At 47.7% G+C, this 22071-nt stretch overlaps 1 protein-coding gene across 7 annotated transcripts in view; it reads left to right on the top strand.

The window, feature by feature from the left end:
* Nucleotides 1-19605, top strand: part of LOC142557180 (uncharacterized) — a 434150-nt gene extending 414545 nt beyond the window's left edge. For 6 of the 7 annotated variants that reach the window (XM_075668850.1, XM_075668851.1, XM_075668852.1 and 3 more), the window contains 10 exons: nt 3160-3733; nt 4312-4495; nt 5892-6138; nt 7378-7455; nt 7977-8053; nt 8546-8647; nt 9928-10061; nt 13529-13634; nt 14595-14857; nt 15914-19605. In XM_075668850.1, the coding sequence (XP_075524965.1) occupies nt 3160-3733; nt 4312-4495; nt 5892-6138; nt 7378-7455; nt 7977-8053; nt 8546-8647; nt 9928-10061; nt 13529-13634; nt 14595-14857; nt 15914-16190 (2042 nt within the window). In that variant the 3' untranslated portion in view covers nt 16191-19605. The remainder of the gene's footprint in view (nt 1-3159; nt 3734-4311; nt 4496-5891; nt 6139-7377; nt 7456-7976; nt 8054-8545; nt 8648-9927; nt 10062-13528; nt 13635-14594; nt 14858-15913) is intronic. The other variant, XM_075668848.1, reaches the window with a different exon arrangement.
* Nucleotides 19606-22071: the final 2466 nt, after the last annotated feature.

The following is a 22071-nucleotide window of genomic DNA, read 5'->3' as shown; positions in this document are numbered from 1 at the left end:
AGTTCTCTTAAAATTTTGATTCCGCTGGCAATGGTTTTTCTTTCCCGCTGTCGAACCCGTACGTACTATCGGGGCCGTGGTGTAGGTACGGCTTGCGTCGACGCCGTTCGATGGAACCATCGGGGCGCGCCGCGCGTATCGAGGCCTCCTCCTTTTCCTCCTCGACCCGTGCTTTCAACGTGGCCACAAAACAGGAAAAAACAAGGGAAAACCCAAAGGAAAGAGGTCGCGCCCATAGCAAAGGGATCCAAATTATTTCCCCTTTCTCCATCCTTCCGTGCTTTATACATATAGCATTCACGTACGGCACAGACATGCGCACCGAGCAAAATCGCAAATCAAAGACAAAAACTCTATCTCGCTGTCAGTGTAGCCGAGAAAGAGCGTAAAAAAAGAAAGAAAGAAAGGAAGGAAGAAAGAAAGAAAGGGAAGAAAATGGCTCGTGGGGACAGACTATAAAAGGTGGCGGTAAACGGATCGGCATCGGCGTCCTGGGCTAGAACCACACCCCGTTGGATGGACAGACGGACGGGGCGAAGAGATGGGTCGCCCTGGGCGGAGAGTTTAGTTTCTCGGCTATGAATGATAGAAGAAACGAAAAAAACAAAACGAACCCTCGCCGGCGTCTAGCCGCCCACACACACGGGCACGCCGGGGAGGGAGAACCACCTCCGTGACTGTTGTGCAAGCCGGCGTTCCCTTTTTTGTCCCCACGGCCAGAGAGGGAAATGGGGAGAGCGGCATTCGGCCGAAGGGAAAGACACGGACGATCACGTAGCTCGTTCCGTAGGTGCGCCGCTTCTCTCTCTCTCTCCCTTTCTTGTCTGACGCGCGGGCACGCCGCATTCGCCGCCAATCACGTACACACAATACGAAAGCTTTCCCGTATGTACCGTCGCAGGTATACGTATCGCCGAGCGCCCTTTTTTCGCTTCGCTGTTGGCGTGGCCTACCTGGCCCCGCCTGGCTTAGCGGGAGCAGGAAATGGGGAAAGCAAGCGGCGGCGTCAGGTGTATGGACGCGGGGAGGAAAGAAAAAGAAAGAAAGAAGAGGTTGACGCTGATGCGGTGGCGTGGGGGACTGCGGTTAACAAAAAAGAAAGAGTGTCCAGCCTATCGTAGACGGCGGAAAAGAAAAAAAAAGAAAAAGAAACGTATCGTTGCGTGTCTGTCTGGCGCCTTCCCCATTACGATACCAGGTGGGAATGTGGGATGTGGGGAAAAGGTGGAAAGTGTTGCTCTAAACGGCTCCAGAGAAACTAAGCGGAACTGCGAAAGCGAGAGCTACCAAGGAAGCAGAAAGAGCCAAACTAAACGGGACGTTGGGCAGAGAGAGGCGCGAAGCACGGGATAAACGGTCAGAACTGGGGAAAGCGCGTTCCTGTGTGAGCGGACCGTGCACGAAAGATGGAACAACGTACAAATGGTACGAAAGTAACGTAAAAGAAATATGTAGGCGTTCGGTATTAGGGACTCGCTTCGTCTGTCGCGATCGGGAAGACTGTCGCGTTTGTGTGCGAGCGAGACAAAAATAAAAACAATGCCTATACCGAGACGCTGCGTGGTCACACACACGCACACAGCTCACGACGTCCGTGGGTGCGGCGCAGACGTTGTTCAACCTAGCGGCCGCGATAAACAAGTGGCGCAAACCGCGCCGCACAGACGAGATTCGGCCGTCAGATAAGGGAACCTCTGGATGGTAGCGGGACAGACGTGCTGAGCGCTTCGAGCGGCGACGAGCTTGGCGCCTGCGTCACTGATTGTGGACGGCGACGTAGCGCGAGCGCGGTCGATGCGCCGAGGCAAACAATGGCGGCGTTTCCGTTTCGTTTGCGCGTCGTGTCCGTCACGCCGCTTGTCGCGCCGGCGTCCCAATCACGGTGTTGACACGCGTCGACACGCGCGACCGGCGACAGCAACATCCCCGAAGATCAGGATCGCGGCGTCTCCCGTGGCGACGTGCCCCTGGCCAACGGTTTTTCGCTAGTTCGTTTCTGATACTTTGCGCGTCGTTTTTGACGGCGTAATCAAAGCGGCTGGCTGCTCGCGCGCTGCCTGCTGACTCCTCTCTGTGTATCATCCCAGGGGGAAAAAAGGAAGCAGGATAACTGCCGGAACAACTGAAAGAAACCAAAACTTTTACGGTGTTCTGTACTCTGGCTGGCGTTGAAAGAAAGATAACGCTGCGATATATTGTCACGTGTGCTTGATTCGTTGTTCTCAAACTTTCGCGCCAGCTTCAAATGCGCAAACCTTATATTTGGTCACTTCAATACGAAAAACTTGAGCACGACACGTTTAAGACTGCATCACACTGTGTTTTTTTCACATTCTTTGTACCGCTTCGATTGCCTTGTGCTCCCCGCTAGTGAAAGGGGAAGCATAACTGGTCGAAATTTGTAAAAAAAAAATGTGCTCCACACAGCGGAAACTCGCTGTCTGTGCAATTATCGATGGTGTACTTAAGGCTAATACAAACTGGTAAATCGCTGCCTGGCGTTTTCGAACACTTACGCTCGATTGAAGAAAGGAAATTGTGACAAATTAACAACAAACGCCTTGCTCAAAGTGACATTCGTGCTGTAGGTATGAGCTGACTGTAAATTTATTTTCATATTCTGTCTACAAACATTCTTTCATCAAAGAAATCAACATGTAATGATCATCAATGGCTCTGCATTGCATACTTTGTAGAGAAAGGCATTCAGCCCAACGTCCCCGCATGAAAAAACGAGAGCGGAGAGTTCGCGCAAATTTTCCAAGAAATGAGCTGCAGTCGCTTTCGCAAATAAAAGCCGGCGTATATAGGCCTCACGCGCAGTTCATTCAGCAAAGCATCTACCAACTTCACATTGATAATATTTTTAAACGTCGATTTCATCTTGATAAAAGGGTCCAAGGAAATCTGTGACTGATGCACGAGGCATCAGCCACAGATTACACTCGTTCGCATCTAGTTCAAAGTAGACAACAACACGAAGTAAGACGCTTCGGTCTTAAATAAATGTCGATTGCTAGCCGCGTATCGCTCTTTATCGCCTGTTTCGCGCGCTGCCTTCTGCTTTCGAGCAAGCCGCGTCCCACGCTTCGCCCAAGCCGTGCGCACGGCGTGGCATACCGAGACCTCCGCGCCATAACTTCGTCCCGCGTTTCGCAGCCCTGAACACGGACCTTCAGGGGCTCTGGAAGGACGGCGTCGCCTCGGGCCTGGACGTCGACGGCGGGCCGCTCAAGGGCCTCAATGGCCTCCTGGGCTCGGCCGCCGCGGCCGCCGTGGCTGCACAGCATCAGCAGCAGCAGCAGCAGCAGCACTCTCAACAGCAGCAGCAGCAGCAACAGCAGCAGCAGCACGCGCCTCCGGGTCCTCCCCCGCCACTGGGCATGCCTACGGCCCAGCATCCGCCCACCTCGCAGTCCTCGGGCACGCGACTCGTCAACGGCAACAACACGGTGCTGCAGAGCGCCCTCCAGGGACTCCAGTCGTCCCACCACCAGCAGCAGCAGCAGCTTCAGCAGCACCACTCGGCCTCCTCGGCGGGCTCCCTGTGCCACGGGCCCAACGAGGCGGGCTCCGCGTCTTCGTCGCCGTCCACGTTCCAGCAGCAGTTGGGGAAGGAGGAGAGGTCTTCCGGTGCCAGTGGTGCCACCAGCGGGCACGCGCTCTACGGCCACGGCGTCTGCAAGTGGCCCGGGTGCGACGCCGAGTGTGAAGACTACCAGGCCTTTGTAAAGTGAGTGTGTGTCCCCCTTCCCCCTCTGTCGTTCCTTGCTCTGCCCTCTCTTCTCGCCTGGTCTCTTCAACGACCTTTGGCGTCGGTAAAGTCGCGCAGAGAAATTGCTCTCGCCTCTAGATTTTGTCTGCTCATGTGCGTTCGTCTCTAGGACGAAGATTTGTGCGCCTTCCGGTCAAGTAACTGGACGTGAGCTACGTCAGCTAAAAGTGACCATACAGAGGGGCACGCGAGGAGTCCTCTATGCGGCTTTACGCTGCTTATGTTACGGTCACTCTTACCTGTTTCCTTGCGCCCTCTCTTTCTAGCCACTTAAAAGTTATAGTCCCTTGAATTTCGATCTATGGGGCTTAAGTAGTAAACCGCGTATTGTCAGGTGTACTGCGGTATATATGTCTAGCAGACGGCATACAGTGCATCGCGACTATCTGTGTTGTTCATTGTAATGTGCTTGTTCAGCTCGCTGACTCGTAAGCTCTCACGAACGAGCGCAGCTTGGCTTCGGAGTTATAGAAAAACTCCGTGTGGCCGTTGAGACGTGAAGGCGTTGCCTAAGGTTGTTCGTTTCTGGCTTGCAGACACTTGAACACCGAACACCAGCTGGATGATCGAAGCACAGCGCAAGCCAGGGTACAGATGCAGGTAGTGTCCCAGCTGGAACTGCAGCTCGACAAGGAGCGAGACCGGCTCCAGTCCATGATGGCGCACCTCCACATGAAGCCGCCCAACGGCAGTCCATCTGGCTCTGGCAACAAGGACTCGGTGAGCAGGCTTGTCAGCTCTTCCGTTGCGCGTAATTTGCTGCCACTTCAAAGTTAAAAGTATCGGCAGCAGGGATTTCCTCGCGAAGTGCCTAAACTCGCAAGCACTCACTTGCTTAATTTTTACCGAATATCGGGCACGTTCTTGTAATGCAATTTATTACGTCTAGCTCCGATTAACTTTCTTCTTTTTTGTTATACTGTATAATCATTTATCTTTATTTTCAACTGAGTTCCTTTATTTTATTTTATATTGAACTGGTTGCTTGCACCGCTGTGCAATGCTGCAACGCCCTGAGGGTAAAAATACATGAAATGAACGAATAAAAAGAACCGGGAATGTTTCTCGACATCCCTAGTGCAGTTTCGATTCTAGGACGCAGGACCCTAAGTTTTCTGGCAGGGAAATTAACCATAAATTTAAGAGTTATAATGCTGCTGCCCTCTGACAAACATGCTGAAATATAGTTCGCCTGAGAACGTATGCAAATGGTACCTGTCAGCGATGAAACATTGCGCCAGTGTTAGAACTGGACGTTGTCGCTACGTTTCACTTTCATGCTAGTGCCGACAGATACTTTCTTTCAATTCGATTACGCTGTAGCCAACCGCAGCTACTGTTCACGTGCTCGTCATTTATCCCTCGCTAGGCCGTATACATGCCTCACCAAATGCAACATATTACTGAAACTTAAACAAGAATCTTTGATTGGTTTGACCCTACTGAAGCTCAATTCGTAACACTATTATGAAACGTTAGAATCTATGTCATGTTGTAATCTTCGTTGTTTTTTTTTTTCAATGAAAAGGCTTTTTGTTTGATCGGGTAACGAATTGCATCTGGGGCGTCAGCATGCGAATTAGGGTTTTTTTTTACAGCAAGATTCAGAGATGAAGCTGCAGCGACGGAGACATTATTTTATATTTTTTTGTTTAGAAACGCAGGTGGTATCTGGGGCCCAATGTCAAAGTCCCAATACCTGTTATTCGCTCAACGTAATAGCGACTATGACTTCCTGAGGGCACGTGATGCTGCGAATAAGAATTAGGTGCTTCCTTTAATGTCGACAAGCGTTCTTAGTCTTACTTGAGTAAGAGTTATGTTCCAGCTTTAATTGAGGCTAGAGTACGTTGGTGTAGACACCTCAGCAATGCCTGAGACGTGAGATTTGATAACAAAAGTTAGGGTCAGGTATGCTTTGTGTTTTCTTTTTGTTCTTCCTCATTTTTGTTCGTGTTCATTTTTCTTGTTCTTCTTTTGTTTTTATGTGTGTGCGTATGTCTGGTTGTACGCCTCCTGTAGAGGTGGCCGCGCTATAGGCGCCACCCTGCTCGGGGGAAGTAGGCCGTCTCGAGTGGGCAGGTCGAACTGACGCGTGCGAGTCTCTTTCCGGCAGCCTTTTGCGAGCTGCTCCCCTCCTCCCTCGTCCTCGTCTGTGTGCCTGCAGCTGTTGTCGTCGACCCCCAAGCCAGCGACGTCCTCACCTCAGGCGCTGTTGCCCATCAGCCCGAGCCCGCCGCCCCTGGCGATGAGCAGCCCGCTCATGACGAGTCGGCTGCTCGGGCTGCCCTCGTCCACCCAGCCACCGGGCTCGGGACCCATTCGGCGCCGGCTGAGCGACAAGGGCGTATCTCCGCTCTCGGGTGAGTCGTCGCTCTCCCCGCGACGTTTCGATCCGGCGCGCCTTATCGTCATCGCCGTCGTCATGGCTACGCCCACTGCAGCGCAAAGGCCGCTCCCATACTTCTCCGACTACCCCGGTCATGTGCTGATTGCGGCCATGTTGTCCCTGCAAACTTCTTAATCTCCTCCGCCCATCTAACTTTCTGTCGCCCCCTGCTACGCTTTCCTTCCCTTGGAATCCAGTCCTTAACCCTTAATGAACATCGGTTATCTTCCCTCCTCATGCCCGGCCCATGCCCATTTCTTTTTTTTTTATTTCAACTTTAAATGCTCGCCTTAAAGGCCTGTCAAGTGTGTGTGGAGCGAGGACAAAAAAAAAAGCCTAAAGCTTGGCTTGGTCCGTGCTCTACAGCCTGGTATCGACGTGGTGGCATTTACATACGTATACAGTCTAATGGTTGAAGCTCGTTATAACGAACTGCGGTGTAGCGGCGCCACTGTCGCCTCCAGAGCCGGCGAAGAAGACTGCTCACGTGCAGGTAGCGCGAGATTAGAACACGCTAGCGCGCTCGACCTAAGCGGCCGCGATATCGGCCGCTCTCGAGATTCGCGGCACCGTGGCTGGTCCGGCCTAAATAAACCGTGGCGACGGTGGTTACCTCTTCGCGCTGCCTCCCACAACGGTATAATTTCATTGTGATCGTGTTACAACGTTTACAGTGAAATTCGCGAATCTTGTATTCACTTGGTTATGTTCTATAATTCGTTGTATCCGCGTTCGTTATATCGAGGTTCCAGTACAAGAAAATTAAGCAGTCGGAAAATTTGCTGCAAGTTATGCAGAAGATGCGAAACTACAGAAAACCAAAGGACAAGGCGGGAAGTACAGATACGACACGAAATTACCTTCGCTATATCCAAGGTTCGTTATAAGTCTACCCGCTCACACCGGCGAGATAAATTCGCAAATTTTATGTTTACTTCTTTAGAAGCTCTATTTCATTATGCCCGTATTCTTTGTGTATTAGTTGTTTCAGCGGTTCAGAGCATGCTCAACTAGCCAGCTGAAATTTTCATTCTGTTCAAGGAAGATTTTGTGTTCCCTACTTTGTCATTTCGTGTCCATCTGTGGGAGCTCTAGCAGTTCAGCTGTGCTAAGACGTCTAGCCCAAGCATCTTTGTAAATTTTCTTGTTGCTGTGTGTCTTTTTGCTGGGGAAAAAGTATAAGCATCAAATGTTCTCCCTCTTTATCACGTAGGTATGGAAATCGCATCATTACCCGACTCCCCCATACGACGTAGGGTGGCGGAGAGAGCTAACTTGGATATCACCGAAGGTGAGTCACGTGGACAGTTTGTTTTTCTAATCTCTCGCTCACGTGCAACTTTTATTTTGCTCGTCCCTATGGGACCTTCTTTCTCATGCTACCTATTAGGCCACCATGGCAAAAGTTGTTCCTCTTATGCGGCGTAAATTTCTGCATCTCTCTAAACAATACGGAAGTTCACAGGAAGATGGAGGCTTGAAGTGATGAGCAGTGATCGGACAAGGAATGTCGCTGAAGCCAAGGCCCCTTGTCGAAGTGTTGCCTCAAGCGATATTCCTTCTTCGACCATATACTTCACCTAACAATTATGGAGCTAGTTATACCCGTGTCCGTAATGCCAGTTTAGTTAGGTATTAAATTTCCCATTGCCTAGTCTACAGTTATTAACTGTTTAAAATGTAACACGGAATAACCGCCATCACACGCGGCCTCAGTTTAGCCTACGACCAAGATTAGAGGGAAAGCTTGATCCAATGGAAGCATTACTTGACTTGCAGTAATTTGCATATTTCCTCTTTAATGTTCCCCAGAGATCCAGCGAAATCGAGAGTTTTACAAGTCTGCGGACGTTCGGCCTCCCTTCACATATGCCTCTCTCATTCGGCAGGTGAGTTTGGTCGACATAAGCTTCGTTCACTGTAGTAGCTCTCTGGCGCATAGTGCACAGTTGTTTGCTGCCTAACTTATAGGTAGATGCAATTGTTTGACGCATGGTCTGGTGTTCTGAAAGGTGCAGTTAATTCATTTATGTAACAATTCTTAAATAGCTGTTTGTTTAAGCATAATAAAAAATTTGAGTTCCATAGAATGTACTCCTGCAAGACATTTGTGTCGTAACTCAGAGAAATGCTTTGTAACTTATTAATGTTTAACGTTTAATGCTGCGCAGTGTGGAAAATTATTTCAGCTACCCTGCGCATTTAACAGTTCTTTGGTCATTGTCAATGAGGGTTTCGCAGATAACAAGCAGTGTTGAGCGTAGTTCGTATGCTGCTTTGTTTGCATAAGTAGCTCCATGTACCCTTAGGAGCTTTAACTATTAATTCCTAATTCCGGCATTTTGCGGTAGTTACAACGTACTGCCTTGTTCTAATTTCAGGCCATAATTGAATCTCCTGATAAGCAGTTAACGCTGAATGAGATCTACAACTGGTTCCAGAATACCTTCTGCTACTTCCGTAGGAATGCTGCAACTTGGAAGGTAATGGAGACTTGCTCTTCTGCTCACTGTCTTATATTCGAGATATATTGAACACATTAAATTGAACTGTCGCGAATACATGTGCTGACGTGCAGTGGAATGCTGATTATACGACTTTCGGCGATTTTTGCGATAAATTAATGTGGAGAGCGGGGCGCTATTTTTGGAACAGCGCGTGAAGACTCACGAACTAGTGGCAACGGGGTTTTAAGCATTTTGCTTACGCCTTTTAAGTCGCCTAAATGCAAGTTGCGAAGTTGCGCATGACAGATGCGGGTATTACTGTGCAAGAATCGGCATCCTCTCGTTTGCTCAAAGCTTCCTGATAGCTTGTTGAAAACTAGGAAAGGAAAAATGACTAAGCTTGCACGTCCTGGTGGCCTACGTACGTTGTTCGTATACGTTCGTTCTTCAGAAAGGCTCAAGGATGCCTATAACCGTGATGATGGCGTCTTCGTCTGCTGCTGTTAGGCCTAACGTCCACTGAAGAGTCGCTCGTTTTCCCCCCTAGCTCTTCGGCGCTCATTTTAAACAGCGGCGTGCTGTTCTCGTTCAGAGGCCTGAACTTGACCGATGCCCAGTCTGCTTAGAGGTTGCCTAAGTCCACAACCGTAACGCATCTATCTATTACTATTCTAGAGTCAAGTTTCATACTGCGCGATCCTTCTAAAGTTCGTATAATTGTGTTCCACTGCTGTCCATCGTGTCTTGTGTTTAGTTTTCCCTTGCTATACGTCGAAAAGCTGTGAAAAGGAGGCACTGCCTGCTTATGTAGAAGAGGTGAAGCCTCCTGAAATTTCTCGCTGTTGGGTTAGCATTGCGTTAAATCAGGTCTGTAACTGCTTATTGTGAGAACCATGACGGACTTGCCACACCGCTTGAAGATAAGATAGAATAAGCAGTTATTTTTTGTGTTGGGATAATGTTTTGCGAATTCTTCTAATAACTATAAATTTTGTATAGTTTTGGAATATAGTGTTGAAATAAGTAAAAAAAAAAGACTTATGTTACTATCCTTGCTACAGTACGCTGTGCACGTTGATGACGATATGGTGTGCACTTAGATGTAAGGGGGTTTTGCTAGCTGATTAAAATTATTCCTCCATGCCTAGGAACAGCTTTCGAGAAAGAGTTCGGGCTTTGAATAATACGTGACTATCCCAGTGTTGTTTTTAGACCATACTTTTTGTTCATAAGCAGGCAGCTTACTTCGTCATGAACCATGTTGATACAGATGCTAAAGGCCAAACATGTGCTTTTTTTTTCCCTCCTTCGCGTAGAATGCGGTGAGACACAACCTGAGCCTACACAAATGTTTTATGCGTGTTGAGAACGTTAAAGGGGCTGTGTGGACTGTGGACGAAATAGAATTCTACAAGCGTAGGCCCCAGCGACTCCAAGATCGGATAGCAGGGTAAATCTCGCCGGCCTTGAACACGCCCTACGCCTCCGCACAGCCTGCTTCTTCTGTGTACTAACTGCTGCGACGTCCTTGCACTTCTTCTCCGTCTGCTCTTGCACATTGCGGTTAGTAGGGTAAAGAGGCAACCACAAGGTGCGTATTTGCGGCGTATTTGTGGCGCGACGTCGCCGCGCCAACTTCACGCTGCGTTACGGGACGCGTAAAACGCGCCTGAAATACGTTCCTTGTGGTTGCAGCTTAACTGCGGCAAGAATACTTAACGCTAGGAAGGTCATGGCGTATTGGAATCGCCCGGCTAGTTAACTGCTAATTGTTTTGTACTGCCGCATTGATTGTCGACCAGCAAATGTGCACGAGCAGGCGGATGTCTTGTTCAAATCTTGTGTCTATCTTGCTTGTTTAACATATTCTTCTCTTTTTCTCTCTCTCTCTCTCTTTCCCTTGCCTTTCTTCCTGCATTTCATTTTCTTATGTTTCAACACATTCATGTTCATTTCTGCCCTTCCTGTGATTTCACATGCTCTGCTACACTGTCTCTTACCCTGAGTTGCCTGTATCATCTCGTGTATATTTGTTTTCATTTATTGCATATTCGTTTGTTACTTCATTCTGTGTGTCCTGTTCATTTATCATTTATTTGGTTTTACACTTGCATGTCTCTCGTTAACCTTTGGTTTCCTGCTTTGTGGCAAACGTGCCAAACCGCCATTTAATTACAAACTTGTGTTTCCCTTGCTTTCCCATGCATGCTTCGTATCCGATCTTCTCTGCGCCATTTTGTTTGTAAATTCCGAATGGGTGCCTCAATCATCGGTGACTACCTCAAAACTTGACCGTCGTGCTTCGTTTATAATTTACGTTTTTTTTTAAATCCCAATTCTATATAATTTGCACATCTCGTCCCCACGAATTGCATTGCCACAAACTCGAAACTTCGCTTGCTTTGTTCTTGCCGTCCTCAAATTTTACTTTGTTTGCATCTTTACTGTATTGTTCTTTCTTTTCTTTAACTGCAAATCATTTCACGTCCGTATTCATTTGTGGTTGATTTTCCCCCCATATTTCGCAATATTTTTCTCACCCCCTTTTACACCCAAATTTCGCTTCCTTGGTAAAAAACTTATCCTCTTCAATCTCACGAACCCCCCGAACCCGCCCTTACGCCCAAACCATTCCCCGTGAAAAAACTTCCGCGGCTACCGGACCTAACGACAACGTCGACGAACGCAGAATGCTATCAGAACCAACTTGTCGCTGCATAAGTGCTTTGTTCGTTACGAGGATGACTACGGCTCGTTTTGGATGGTGGACGATCGCGAATTCGTTAAGCGGCGTCACCTCAGCCGTGGCCGTCCCCGGAAATTCACCGACTTCCGGAACGCACCGCCGCAATTGGCCGAGTAAGCCGTAGGCTGTAACCAATCAGAAGACAGTCCTCGCCCGAGACGTCAGGGGCTGCCGACCGATGAGGTCGATGCCTTAGACGGCTGAGGCTGTAACCAATCAGAAGACAGTCCTCGCCCGAGACGTCAAGGACTGCCGACCGATGAGGTCGATGCCTTAGACGGCTGAGTAGTTGATGCACAAATGCACTGTCAAAGATGCCCAAACTTTTCGTCATCTGCCAAATATGCGTGTGGCGTGTCGCGCCAGACTTGCATGGCCTGTACTGAGAGGCCTTCGGGTGAAACCAGCATGAAGACAATAAGTCATTTCAGTATTTCATATCGTCAGCCAGAATCGCAGAAGTTATAACGTTCGCATGTCTGTAAGCCGGTTCTCGAAAAACTTGCCTACCATCGGCGTGCACTCGCATGTTCGTTTTCCAGAACAGTGCACCTGTATGGATGGATAAAGTGCACTTGGATGAATGAAACTTAAGCAGCCGGTAGCTTTAATAACGTATGCCGAATTTCGCGTGATCCGAGTCTCGAATCAGCTTTGACAGTGCACTGACGAATGCGTACGCCTAGTAAAACTCCGTACGATGTGCATCATTTAGCTGCCGAAACGTTTCAGGAACGGTCTCGGTAGAGAATAGCTGAAGGGGAGCCGAGCGGAGCCGGTGGTAGAACACGTGATCTCTTTGTGCCTGCGTACAGGCTCTCCGGCATCCTTGCATGCCAGCCCTCGAGCATGAAGTCCTGAGTGCAGAAACACGTCCCTGACCCTTACCAATCCTTGGTGCTTTTCATTTTTACCTGTCCTCATAAGTTTAGTTGAAGCAAGTTTTGAGTAGTCACTGATGCAACCCTTATGTGTGTTTTAATGTGTTACCATGTGTATATGAGTGTTCATGCAGTAGATGTTTAGCGAGCATACCGTGGTTTTCGTTTTGTTGGTGTTGACAATGGCATTACCCGACCGTTTCGACTACGTCCTTAAGGCAATGTTTGCGGTCTGCGCAAAAATGAAACCCGGTATATGAGTCTGCCAACGGAACGAAATACCAATGGTAGTGCTCAAGCGATTTGCTTTTTAAACACCTAGGCTTGGAGTACCTCACCGAGGCTCTCCAACCTTTAGAATATCCGTAGCCAATCGTAGCCTAGTTGATGCACTTAGAGATTGTAGATATAGTAGAATAGTGCATGATTATTCCGAATGTCTGTTGTCTTGATTATGCAATGAAAAGTTTATGTATCCTCTGCGTTATTTGGAAAAGTGTAATCCGTCAAGGTGTACTTGAAGTGAACGCATTTTTTCGTATCACTACTATGTGTGATCACGGTTAGCTTTAACTGTATGAAACTGCGCTTTTGAAACTGTGTATCCCGCTCACCAGCTCATCAGAAAGTTTAACATTAAAATGGTTACAGCAGTAAGTGTTGTCTGTCTTTAGAGAATATAATTGCCTTGCCTCTGTACAATAATTCATGTTAAAATCGTAACTTGCAAGAAAAATGAATAACATGTAGCTACCGAACAAATGCTGTTTACAGCGCTAGCATAAAACCTACCCGTGTCCCTCGTTTTTTGTGGTAGCTACTGTTTTACCGTGAAATATTCCCAACTCGCCGAGCTTTCAGTTTTTTCTGTATTCTATACAAGAAGCAATCATTTGACAAGGGCTATCAAAAACCATCTAGTGGTGCACTGCGATACCGGTAAAAATACTGAGCATCGCCCCCTCCCCCTACTCGTTCTGATTTGTCACCTTCTATATAGCGGTTGCTGCTGTATCACGTGCAGAGTAGCTCATAATTTACAGTTATTCAAAACGAGGTGCATAGAAGCGTTTTTAATGAGCCACATTCCACCTCAAGTCGGCAACCTATAGCCAAATAAGTTCCAATTCCTCTTTCACTCGACACTCACGGCGGTCTTCTACTTCAGCTTTTCAGTTACTCTTTAATCACTGTTCTCTTTCCGCATGGACTTCAAGTATACTCGCTTTCGATGATTCATGTCCGGAAGTGAAGCGAACCGACGCTGACGATATTTATTTCACTCCTTAGGGGCCTACCAGTGCCTTCCCAGCAAGTAGGACAGAGATCGGTCCGTAGTCCGACCCTCCAGCAAAGTCCGGGTCTGTACGGAGAGTCCCTTAACGCTTCACTGCAAGTGAGTAGCCTTCAAGTCTCTCCTCACGTCCACTGTTTCGAAAAGCTTTGTCGTCTTTTGCATGTGGAGATCCCGCGCAATTTTCAGAATGAGCGGTTTAATGTTTAGGAGTTGTGGTGTATGTGTGCATGCGTAGATTTGGTCATGCGCACGGATCGCGTCCGTGGGGCTGTGTTGCTGCCTGATAAACGTTCGTTTCTTTAGCTGAACTCACTAATTTCATGCAGTAGCATAACTTAATTCGGCCGGTTCGTACGTTTCCAAACTTGTGGAAGTAACAGCGCTGAAAAACTCGAGCAAGACGAGAGAAGAACACGGCGCTGTGTTTGCCTCCTCTTGTCTGGGTGCTTTTTTTTTTTTTCAGTGCTGTTCCCCACAATTTCTACGCCTAACGTGGGCCTCTCTGTTGTAGGGTTTCGTATGTTTTCCGTATCATTCATACGAAACCAATGCGGAATAGACGACTTTCATACGAATGCTACGCGAAAGTTGTGGAAATACTGCAATGCGTACAAAACCGTTCTTATCGGGGTCGCGACACGGCATTCTTGCAACTAAGTAACGCTGTTGGGCACAAAGTTCATTCTAACTAAGCAGACATCGAGTTACGCTACCCATTCATCGAGAAGTGTGTTAACCACAGAATAAAAGAACGAGCTCCACTTCGCCTTTCCGGCCGCCATTTTTGCTGCAGTGCAGTCTTACGAAAGATTTGATGGTTGTATTTCGCTTAGTGTTACACTGACGAAAGTAATGGACGAACAAAACGTGGACGTACGTGGCACAGTCTACTAACCTTCGTAGTTTGTAGTTGATAGTTTGTTTCTTTGTGTTCGTCCATTAGTTCCGTCGGCGTAACACTAAGCGCAATACGAGCACGAACGTCCACCAACCAGCCCCAGTTCACTGCTTTGAGTAAACGTGACTAAGGGGCGTCTCTTCCACTCTGTTTTGTTGCAGGCAGCGCTGGCCGAGAGCAACCTGTCATTCCTCAGTGCAGCGATTTCCGGCACGGCGGTGAGCACGGCGGCGTCCATTGCGGGTGGCGTAGTCATGCCCGGGGCTCGGCCGCCGAGCGCAGGCAACGGACCCCTCAGCAGCCCGGTGGTCTCCTCAGGTGGGCTGCTGCCCGCCGCCCCACAGCTACACGGGGACGCCGCCGCTGCGGAGCGGTTCGTCGCCGGCATGCTCGGCCAGGGACTCCCGGGGGAGAGACTCACCAGGTGAGACTCCTGGCGCTTTTGGCTGCGGTTCTCGCGCCAGCCGCTCGACTGTGAAACGGTCTGTTCCATTCCCACGGAAACCGTACGGAACCCGTGCGGAAGCCGTGCGATTTCTATATCCAGTGGTGTAGTCTGCAGAAAGAAGTCGTTGCACATCCTTCAGCTACGTTAGCTTGGGGCCTCGGCTGGGCTCTGTCAGCCGTCATCCGCGCCGTCCCATGAGAGTTACAGCACCGACGCCTGTCAGGAAAAGGCGTTTACTCGCCGGTCTCGCCTTTATTACATTACAAAAGTGACGTTGGCTGATGCTCGTCCTGCTGGCCGATGCTGGCCGACGTTGGCCAGTGTTGGCCGACGTTGGACCGCGTCCGGCTTTAGAGAAGAAACCGGCGAGGAAATGCTCTCTCCTGACGGACGCCACTGCCGTGACGGTGACGGCATGGGCGGCGGATGACGGCTGCGCGAATTAAGCCTAGAAACTGCGTCACCTCGTGCCCCTTACGCGCGATAATGGCAGCGGTGCCACGTTATCTTGTTTTGCGTTCCTTTTACGAGCGTATAGGAAACGTGCAATTGGAGCGTATCGTGAAACGTTTCTGCAGGGAGTGTGTGCTTGCGTCTCTTTCACACCGCGTCTGGTTGGAGATTCTCGATCGTCTATCATTCTTAATCTATCTGGCGAATTTACTATTCCTAAATAGAACCGTCCTCGTAATCTGTAACTCAGTGTCGCGGCAGAAAGCCGTGCTATGATAGCCACCAGCTGCGATCAAGGTTGAGTTATGTTCCTCAGATAAGCAAGCCAACGTTTCGATGGGTGGACCTTGCCTAGGTTAAACGGCTTATGCCTCGTTTACACCAGTTAAGGTGGTACTCGACAATGATAGATATCGGTACGTACCTGACAAAGGTGCACGTTTATGCCAGATGTGTTCGCATTCATGTGCGCTAAATATAGAAATGCGGTTACGCCTTGATAAACGTGCGCGACCGAGGAGGTGACTTTGACGTTGCAAGTACATCAATCTGTCTTCTCTCTCTCTCTCGGCCTCGCAGCAATGGCGTCCACATCAAGCAGGAACCAGTGGTAGAAGAGCCCAGCAGTGACCTGGAGGAACCCATGGAGGCCACTCCCGACCAACTGGTCACGGGCTCCGTGCTCGAAGACGACCTGGGGAGCGACGAGGCTCCGCGACCCTCCGACGGCATGGACGCCGCGATCGGGGGCCGAGACTCGGCCACCGAACGGGAGGACAACGAGGAAGCCGAGGACTTGTCCCTGTCTTCGTCCACGACGACCCCCTGCGAGACGCCAGTCTCGAACTCGACGTAGGACATTGCCCCCCCCCCTTCACCTGCCCAGCGCTCCCTCCTCCCGACTCACCCCGTCAGTCCTCCATCCTCCTCTTCCCTCCGCCCTCTCCCGCGAGAGGTCGCGCGGCTCCGCCGGCGTCACGACGGATCAAGCCAAGAATGCCCCGACCCTCCTCCATGGCACGAATTTCATTTCGTCTCCTCGCAGCCGCAGCAGCAACAGCAGCAGCACCAACGCCAGCATTGTCACTGTAGCAGTCGACGAGTACACCTCTATCGCACCGGTACCTCAGTAAACACGATTACCTCAGTGGGAAGGGCGACGAGTTGTTTGCGGCAGAGACAAGTGTTTTCCCCTTTCTTTCCAGGCTGTGGTTGTTTTACGGCGGACTGTTTGACGCGGAGCGTTTAGTCGAGGCCGCAAGAGTGGACGCAGCGAGAGAAAAGAAAATCTGGTTCGGCTCTCTGCTTAAGGAGTGGCATAAGATGTCATCTTCACGGACAGTCGTACGTGTTGCTTGTTTGGTGGAAGATGTGCTAGAGCACCTGTCAGCGAGCAGAATGTGCATGTGGCAGCGTTTGGCCCACGTGAGTCCTAAGCTCACCAGTCATTATTGAAGCACGTAAATGCGGAGGGCACCCAAGGTGATCTCCATGTCATTTCTTGCTTGGACTGGCTCAGCTTTCCTAATGTCATATTTTCAGTGGTGCCACTCGTTTGCTACGATCGGAAACAAAGATTTTCCTATAGGAAACATGTAGGTTGTTAGGTTTTCGCACACATAGTATTCAAAGTGACGTAACGCTTTCGGTTTACATCCACTGTTGCAAGCTTTCAAAACAAGCTCAGTAATGAACAACACAATATGAGCTTAATTTCGTCTATCCGATATTGAGTAGCTATAAGCTCGAAATCTAAAAAAAAAAACGAAAATTAGCACACTACTTGGGCAGCAAGTGTCAAAAGCCATCTTCTTTCCACGCACCTGTTTGCACGAAAGAACAGTGGCGAGTTCTGTGTAGTCTTCGGAATCATGTGTCAAAGTGCTGTTGACGATCCCTCCAAGCTATCTCTCTCCAAGTTTGCCCTCCAAGTTGGCACGACATTCTTAAAGCAAGCAGGTCAAGAAGAGTTACCGGCCCGATCGGAAGGCAGCGAGGTTTTGAGCCTCACGCCCCCTTTGCATGCAGAAGGTGGCATTGATTGAACGGAAGCATTGCGATGACAGCGCAGCGTCCTGGCAGACTCTAGCCGAAGAGCCTCGGGAGAAAAATGTTCCTTTGTGCATATCGTTCTACGCTGTGACTACGCAGTGTCAGCTTTTTCCTAGATACGAAACGAAGCGCGAAAAAAAAAAAACGCGATCGATGAACCACAGAAAAAAAAAAGTTGTAAAAGTTACCAACTATAGTATACTTCGTGTTCTCCCTCCTCCCTCGTTTGTGTGTAACAAGAAATATAGTGCTACGTAAACGACGTCACTTTTGCAGTCTTCATACTAAGTACTTAGAGAAAGCAGGTGGCAGTACCTTGTGTAGGTGGTAGCGATAATCTTTGGTAGCAGTCTGTGTGGTACATTTACCTTCCACGGACGCGCATTCGTGGCAAAGCTTTGGCTCATTGTCTTAGAGAGTTGAGCTTCTCACTGTGGACGCTCTGTCGAAATTGCACATCCTGAAACCCAAGTATCTGTGTTTCTTGCAAAGTGTGAACATTGCCACTAATGTCGGGAGCATTTGTTTCTGCTCGTTTCTCCTGTACCATTTGTTCTGATATCTGTGAACTTTGGCCTGATATGATCATACTACCATGCGTATCATTTTGAGCATACTGTAGCCCTCAAGGGTCTGTGATGCCTCCCACTGATAAGGCATGAGCAAAACGCAAATGAAACTCCATTCAGCGGTGTGATTTATATTTGGGGTGTGACCTTGTGCTGTTAAGTTAGTTGAGTGCTGTGCTAAGGACAGTTGCAGTAACTTGTTTGTTCACCACTTTTTTCTTCTTTTGTTCACTGCTTATACGTGCAGAGGGTCATCTCGAACATTGCCTGGCATCCCGCGCGAGCCTCAAAACAAATCTGCTTTAAAAGAGCATTACATTTCATTTTTGTTTCCCTTCACATGTACAAAAACAAGATGGCAACGCGAACCATCGGTACAATTTTTTTTTTTTTTTGCGTGCCTCATTCATTTCATTTTGTTCAATTTCATGGTGTTCTCATCTTTGTTGCCATACCCTACACTTGTGTTACCATCACACCACATGAACAATGACTTTGCATTCCTTATGACCAAGCAGGCTGCCACATTGTCATGTGCGCCATGTGCTGTTGGTGTGCTTCTATCTATCTTATGCTTTTTGCTCAATTTCTTTCCCAGCGTTTCGCACCGCTTGCCTTTTTTTTTTTAGGTGTCTACAGCTTCTGTCAAGCTTTTCCTTTGTCCTTTTTCGCAGCAGCCTGCTCATCTGCATGTGGAAGTTTGGCTACTTGTTTATTTTCCTTTCCACCTAGATTTTCTGCTTGCATTTCTGAGCACCACTTCTTGTCTGAAATACCCAGTGACTTTAGTTCGTAGACGTTTTTTTTTAATTTACAAATATAGTTATATCTGCTGCACCAGAAATACAAAGTTTTTAATGCTGATAATTTTTTTGAGTGCTCTTGTAGTTCTTTAGCTTACTTCTATTGCTTTGTTTCTATTCAAAGTTTAATGTCCAATACTTTGTAGAAGTGTTTTATATTTTTTGTCTATTGAAAGTGAGAGCCGGGAAGAAAAAAAAAGAGATAACGAATGAGTGTTCTAAGTGAAGGTTTTCGTCCTTAAGGTATTTATTGATGATTGTACATATTATTAATTATTCTGGCGCGCACTTGTGCCAGTGGAGGATGGCAAAGTTTTCTTTGATACTAGTGTAAGCTCTGTATGGCATCATGTTCGACTCATTTGATTTTGTGCATGTTGTGTTCGCATTTGCATAGTCACGACCGGGCAACTCACACTCCTTGTGGAAAAAAATCAAGCCAACGGTTTTCATTATTGGGGGCTCGCTAGCGCCATTACAGAGCACTAACGTCGCGCATTTCGAGTAGATAGCGTACATTGGATGCGTGGTGAAGGCATGTGTTACTTTCATTCACATCTCAAGCACTCGAAAAGAGAACTGAAAGATACTGGTGATGCTTTTTTTTGTTTGTTTTCTTTCTTACGTGTTCCGTTGTCCCATATTTGTTTTGTTTCTTCTGGAATGGTGTAACATCTTTATTTTTTCAGTCATGCATTAGAAGCTGTGTGGTAGTGTTTCAAGCCAGTCATGCAAAACATACATATCACTTCATGCTTCCACGTACTTAATGAAAAAGAGAGAGAGAACCTGCATCTTCGCAAATCACATATCCACAATGTTGTCAATACAGTATTTTTTGCCCTGATTCCTTGTGTTGTGTTTTATTTTCTCCTTGGTTCTCCACTACACACTAGAAACGAATAGTTTACCCATCTCTAGCAGTAACCATTCTGTTCCCAGCTTGCAATTTTCCTTGAGCTATCAACTTCAGACAGACACTAAAAAGATTTTCTGACTCAATCTAAGCAAATAGAATACATCTTCAATGTTGTGTCTGCTATCAAATGGTAAAAGCTAAAGCTTATTTATGAGCAGGGAAAACGAAAACCAAGCTTCAATTTTAATAACATGTTGTGTCCGAACTGTGGCACCGATGATGACAGCGCGACAAGACTTTTCATCATTTTCGAGTCTGAGTGAAAGCGTACAGTACCCGCAACGATAACTTTTTGTTCATTTACAAATAGAATACATTTTTTTCTGTTAATCAGCGGTTAACAAGCCTGAACCAGATAGTAACTGCAATGTATGGTGTCGCAAGCCAAGAAAATGTTAATGGGGCTTTTGCTGAGTGTATTCAGCTTGTGCCCATTTTTTTTAATACGAAATCACGAATACTTGTAAAAGCCATAGGTATGCATTTGCAGAAGTGTAATGGGCATTTTCTGTGGCCCTTCGATTGAAATAGAGGAGGAGGAAGTAATTTTTATTTCAGTAAAAAAAAATATAACGCAATTAAAGTACTAAAAGTTCTTCTGGGTATGCATGATGTGTAGGTCACACAGGCAGGCCTCTCATGTGCCCTTTAAAGTCTAGCGGCAGCTATTTACATTTATTTATGTTTCTTGCTGATTTAAACAACAAGTTAGGCCTTGTGGCAAACGCTTTGTGTACACTCAGTGTACACTGAATGTACACTCGTACAACACTATTCTCACACTAAGTATGAGTGCCGAAACTTGATGCCGTCAACTTTTTGGACCCCCTCCACCCTGTTTTCTTTTTCATGTCTATTTTGTAGGATACATTAAATGGAGAAGGAGTAGGCTGAAGGTGTTTTACAGCACTTAACCTAGTCCAAAGCTCTATAATGTAAAATTTTCTTTCAGAGCAAACGATGAAAGCACATCTCGAAATGTCTTTATCACAGAAAATTTTTCAATCTGGTTTTATTTGTATTTTTTGTTATACTTATTTCCTATCGGCCTGGCGCACTGAACTTCTTTCTTTAATGGGGAGATGTTACAAGCAGCTATGTTGAAGGCATCAGATAGCACAAGTGAAGAAACTACCGTTTTTTTTTGTTTTTTTTTAAAGGCTAGCGCGTAGGTGGAGGTCGAATGCAGTTGAGGCTGCTTGCTTTTCAGTGTGCTGCTGGCAGTCTTAGTTCGGTCAACTTGTCAGACTGTTCGCACTAGTCCTGCTCATGAGCAATTTGTGAAATGTGCACCTCAATGTGAATGTACATAGTATACGCGCTAGGAAAGGGCATCGACATTACCAGCACTCAGACATGTCTTGTGGAGGCCGTTTTTCATTGTAGTTATACGACTTCATGTGCTTGTGCATACATAACTGACGCGAAACACCTAATAAACAGTTCCTCGCATCGTGTCTGTCGGCTGAGACAACGTTCCAGGTTTGTTTTTTTCACCAGTGTAGGCGGGAATCCTCTGGCCAGCACAATATTGGTCGTGCGGAGACGTTTAACCCCCTGGCTTCGAATCGGTAGCCTTTGATTTGCATGCTTGCTAACAGCTACAAACCTTGGTTATCGGCTGCCGCAACTTTTTACTTGCCGCACCAAACAAAGCCTACTTGTCCCGCTCTAGTTTTTCGATTCGCTCCGTTTTTCCGCCCGCAAAAAAAATAAAATAAAATAAAAAAGTATGCGTGGAGTCGCGACTCGTTCCTCCGGTTCACTTTGTCCAGCCGACTATAGACGCTGTTAAACTACGTCATGTTCCTTGAACCGATCCTAGCCGACCCTAAAAGGACTGGCACTAGAGCTCCTGTGTACATAGACTGTGTCCCACTAGTGTCGCATGTTCCTGATACGTATGGTCGACGTCTCCTTTCCGTAACGAAGCCGTGACGTCGGTTTCTTTGAGCACACCGCGAGGAGAGAAAATGTGTCGAAACAGTGTTTACAATGCGTGTCCAAGCGAACATGCGTGTCCCTTGGAATTCCCATGGAGACGTGTACGCCAGCTCGTTTCTGTCCTTGGCAGCTGTTAGGTTTACCACGTGCGTGCGATAGGCGGCCCCGTTCATCTCTGTGACTCCCGTCGTCAACGTCGCCTTCCTTCGTCATATTTATTTATTCGCGGCGCTCCCTTCTGTTCGTTAAGTACTCGGCAACGTGAACACACGGCGCGGTTTTTCATAAGGTTCAATTCCGAAGAAACGTGGGGAAAAAAAGAAAGAAAAGATCCTCGAAAAACGGGCCTCCGCCTTTGAGGCTATGAACGTGAAATTGAAAATTTGAGCACTGCTGGGCATTTGTAGAGAGAGAACCAGCGCTCAGTTATCGAGCATAATTAGTAATGCG

This window comes from Dermacentor variabilis, chromosome 9 (assembly GCF_050947875.1).
Source record: "Dermacentor variabilis isolate Ectoservices chromosome 9, ASM5094787v1, whole genome shotgun sequence".
Taxonomy (NCBI): Eukaryota; Metazoa; Arthropoda; class Arachnida; order Ixodida; family Ixodidae; genus Dermacentor; species Dermacentor variabilis.
The sequence above is the reverse complement of the archived record's forward strand: the minus strand, read 5'-3'. Positions and strand labels throughout refer to the sequence as shown.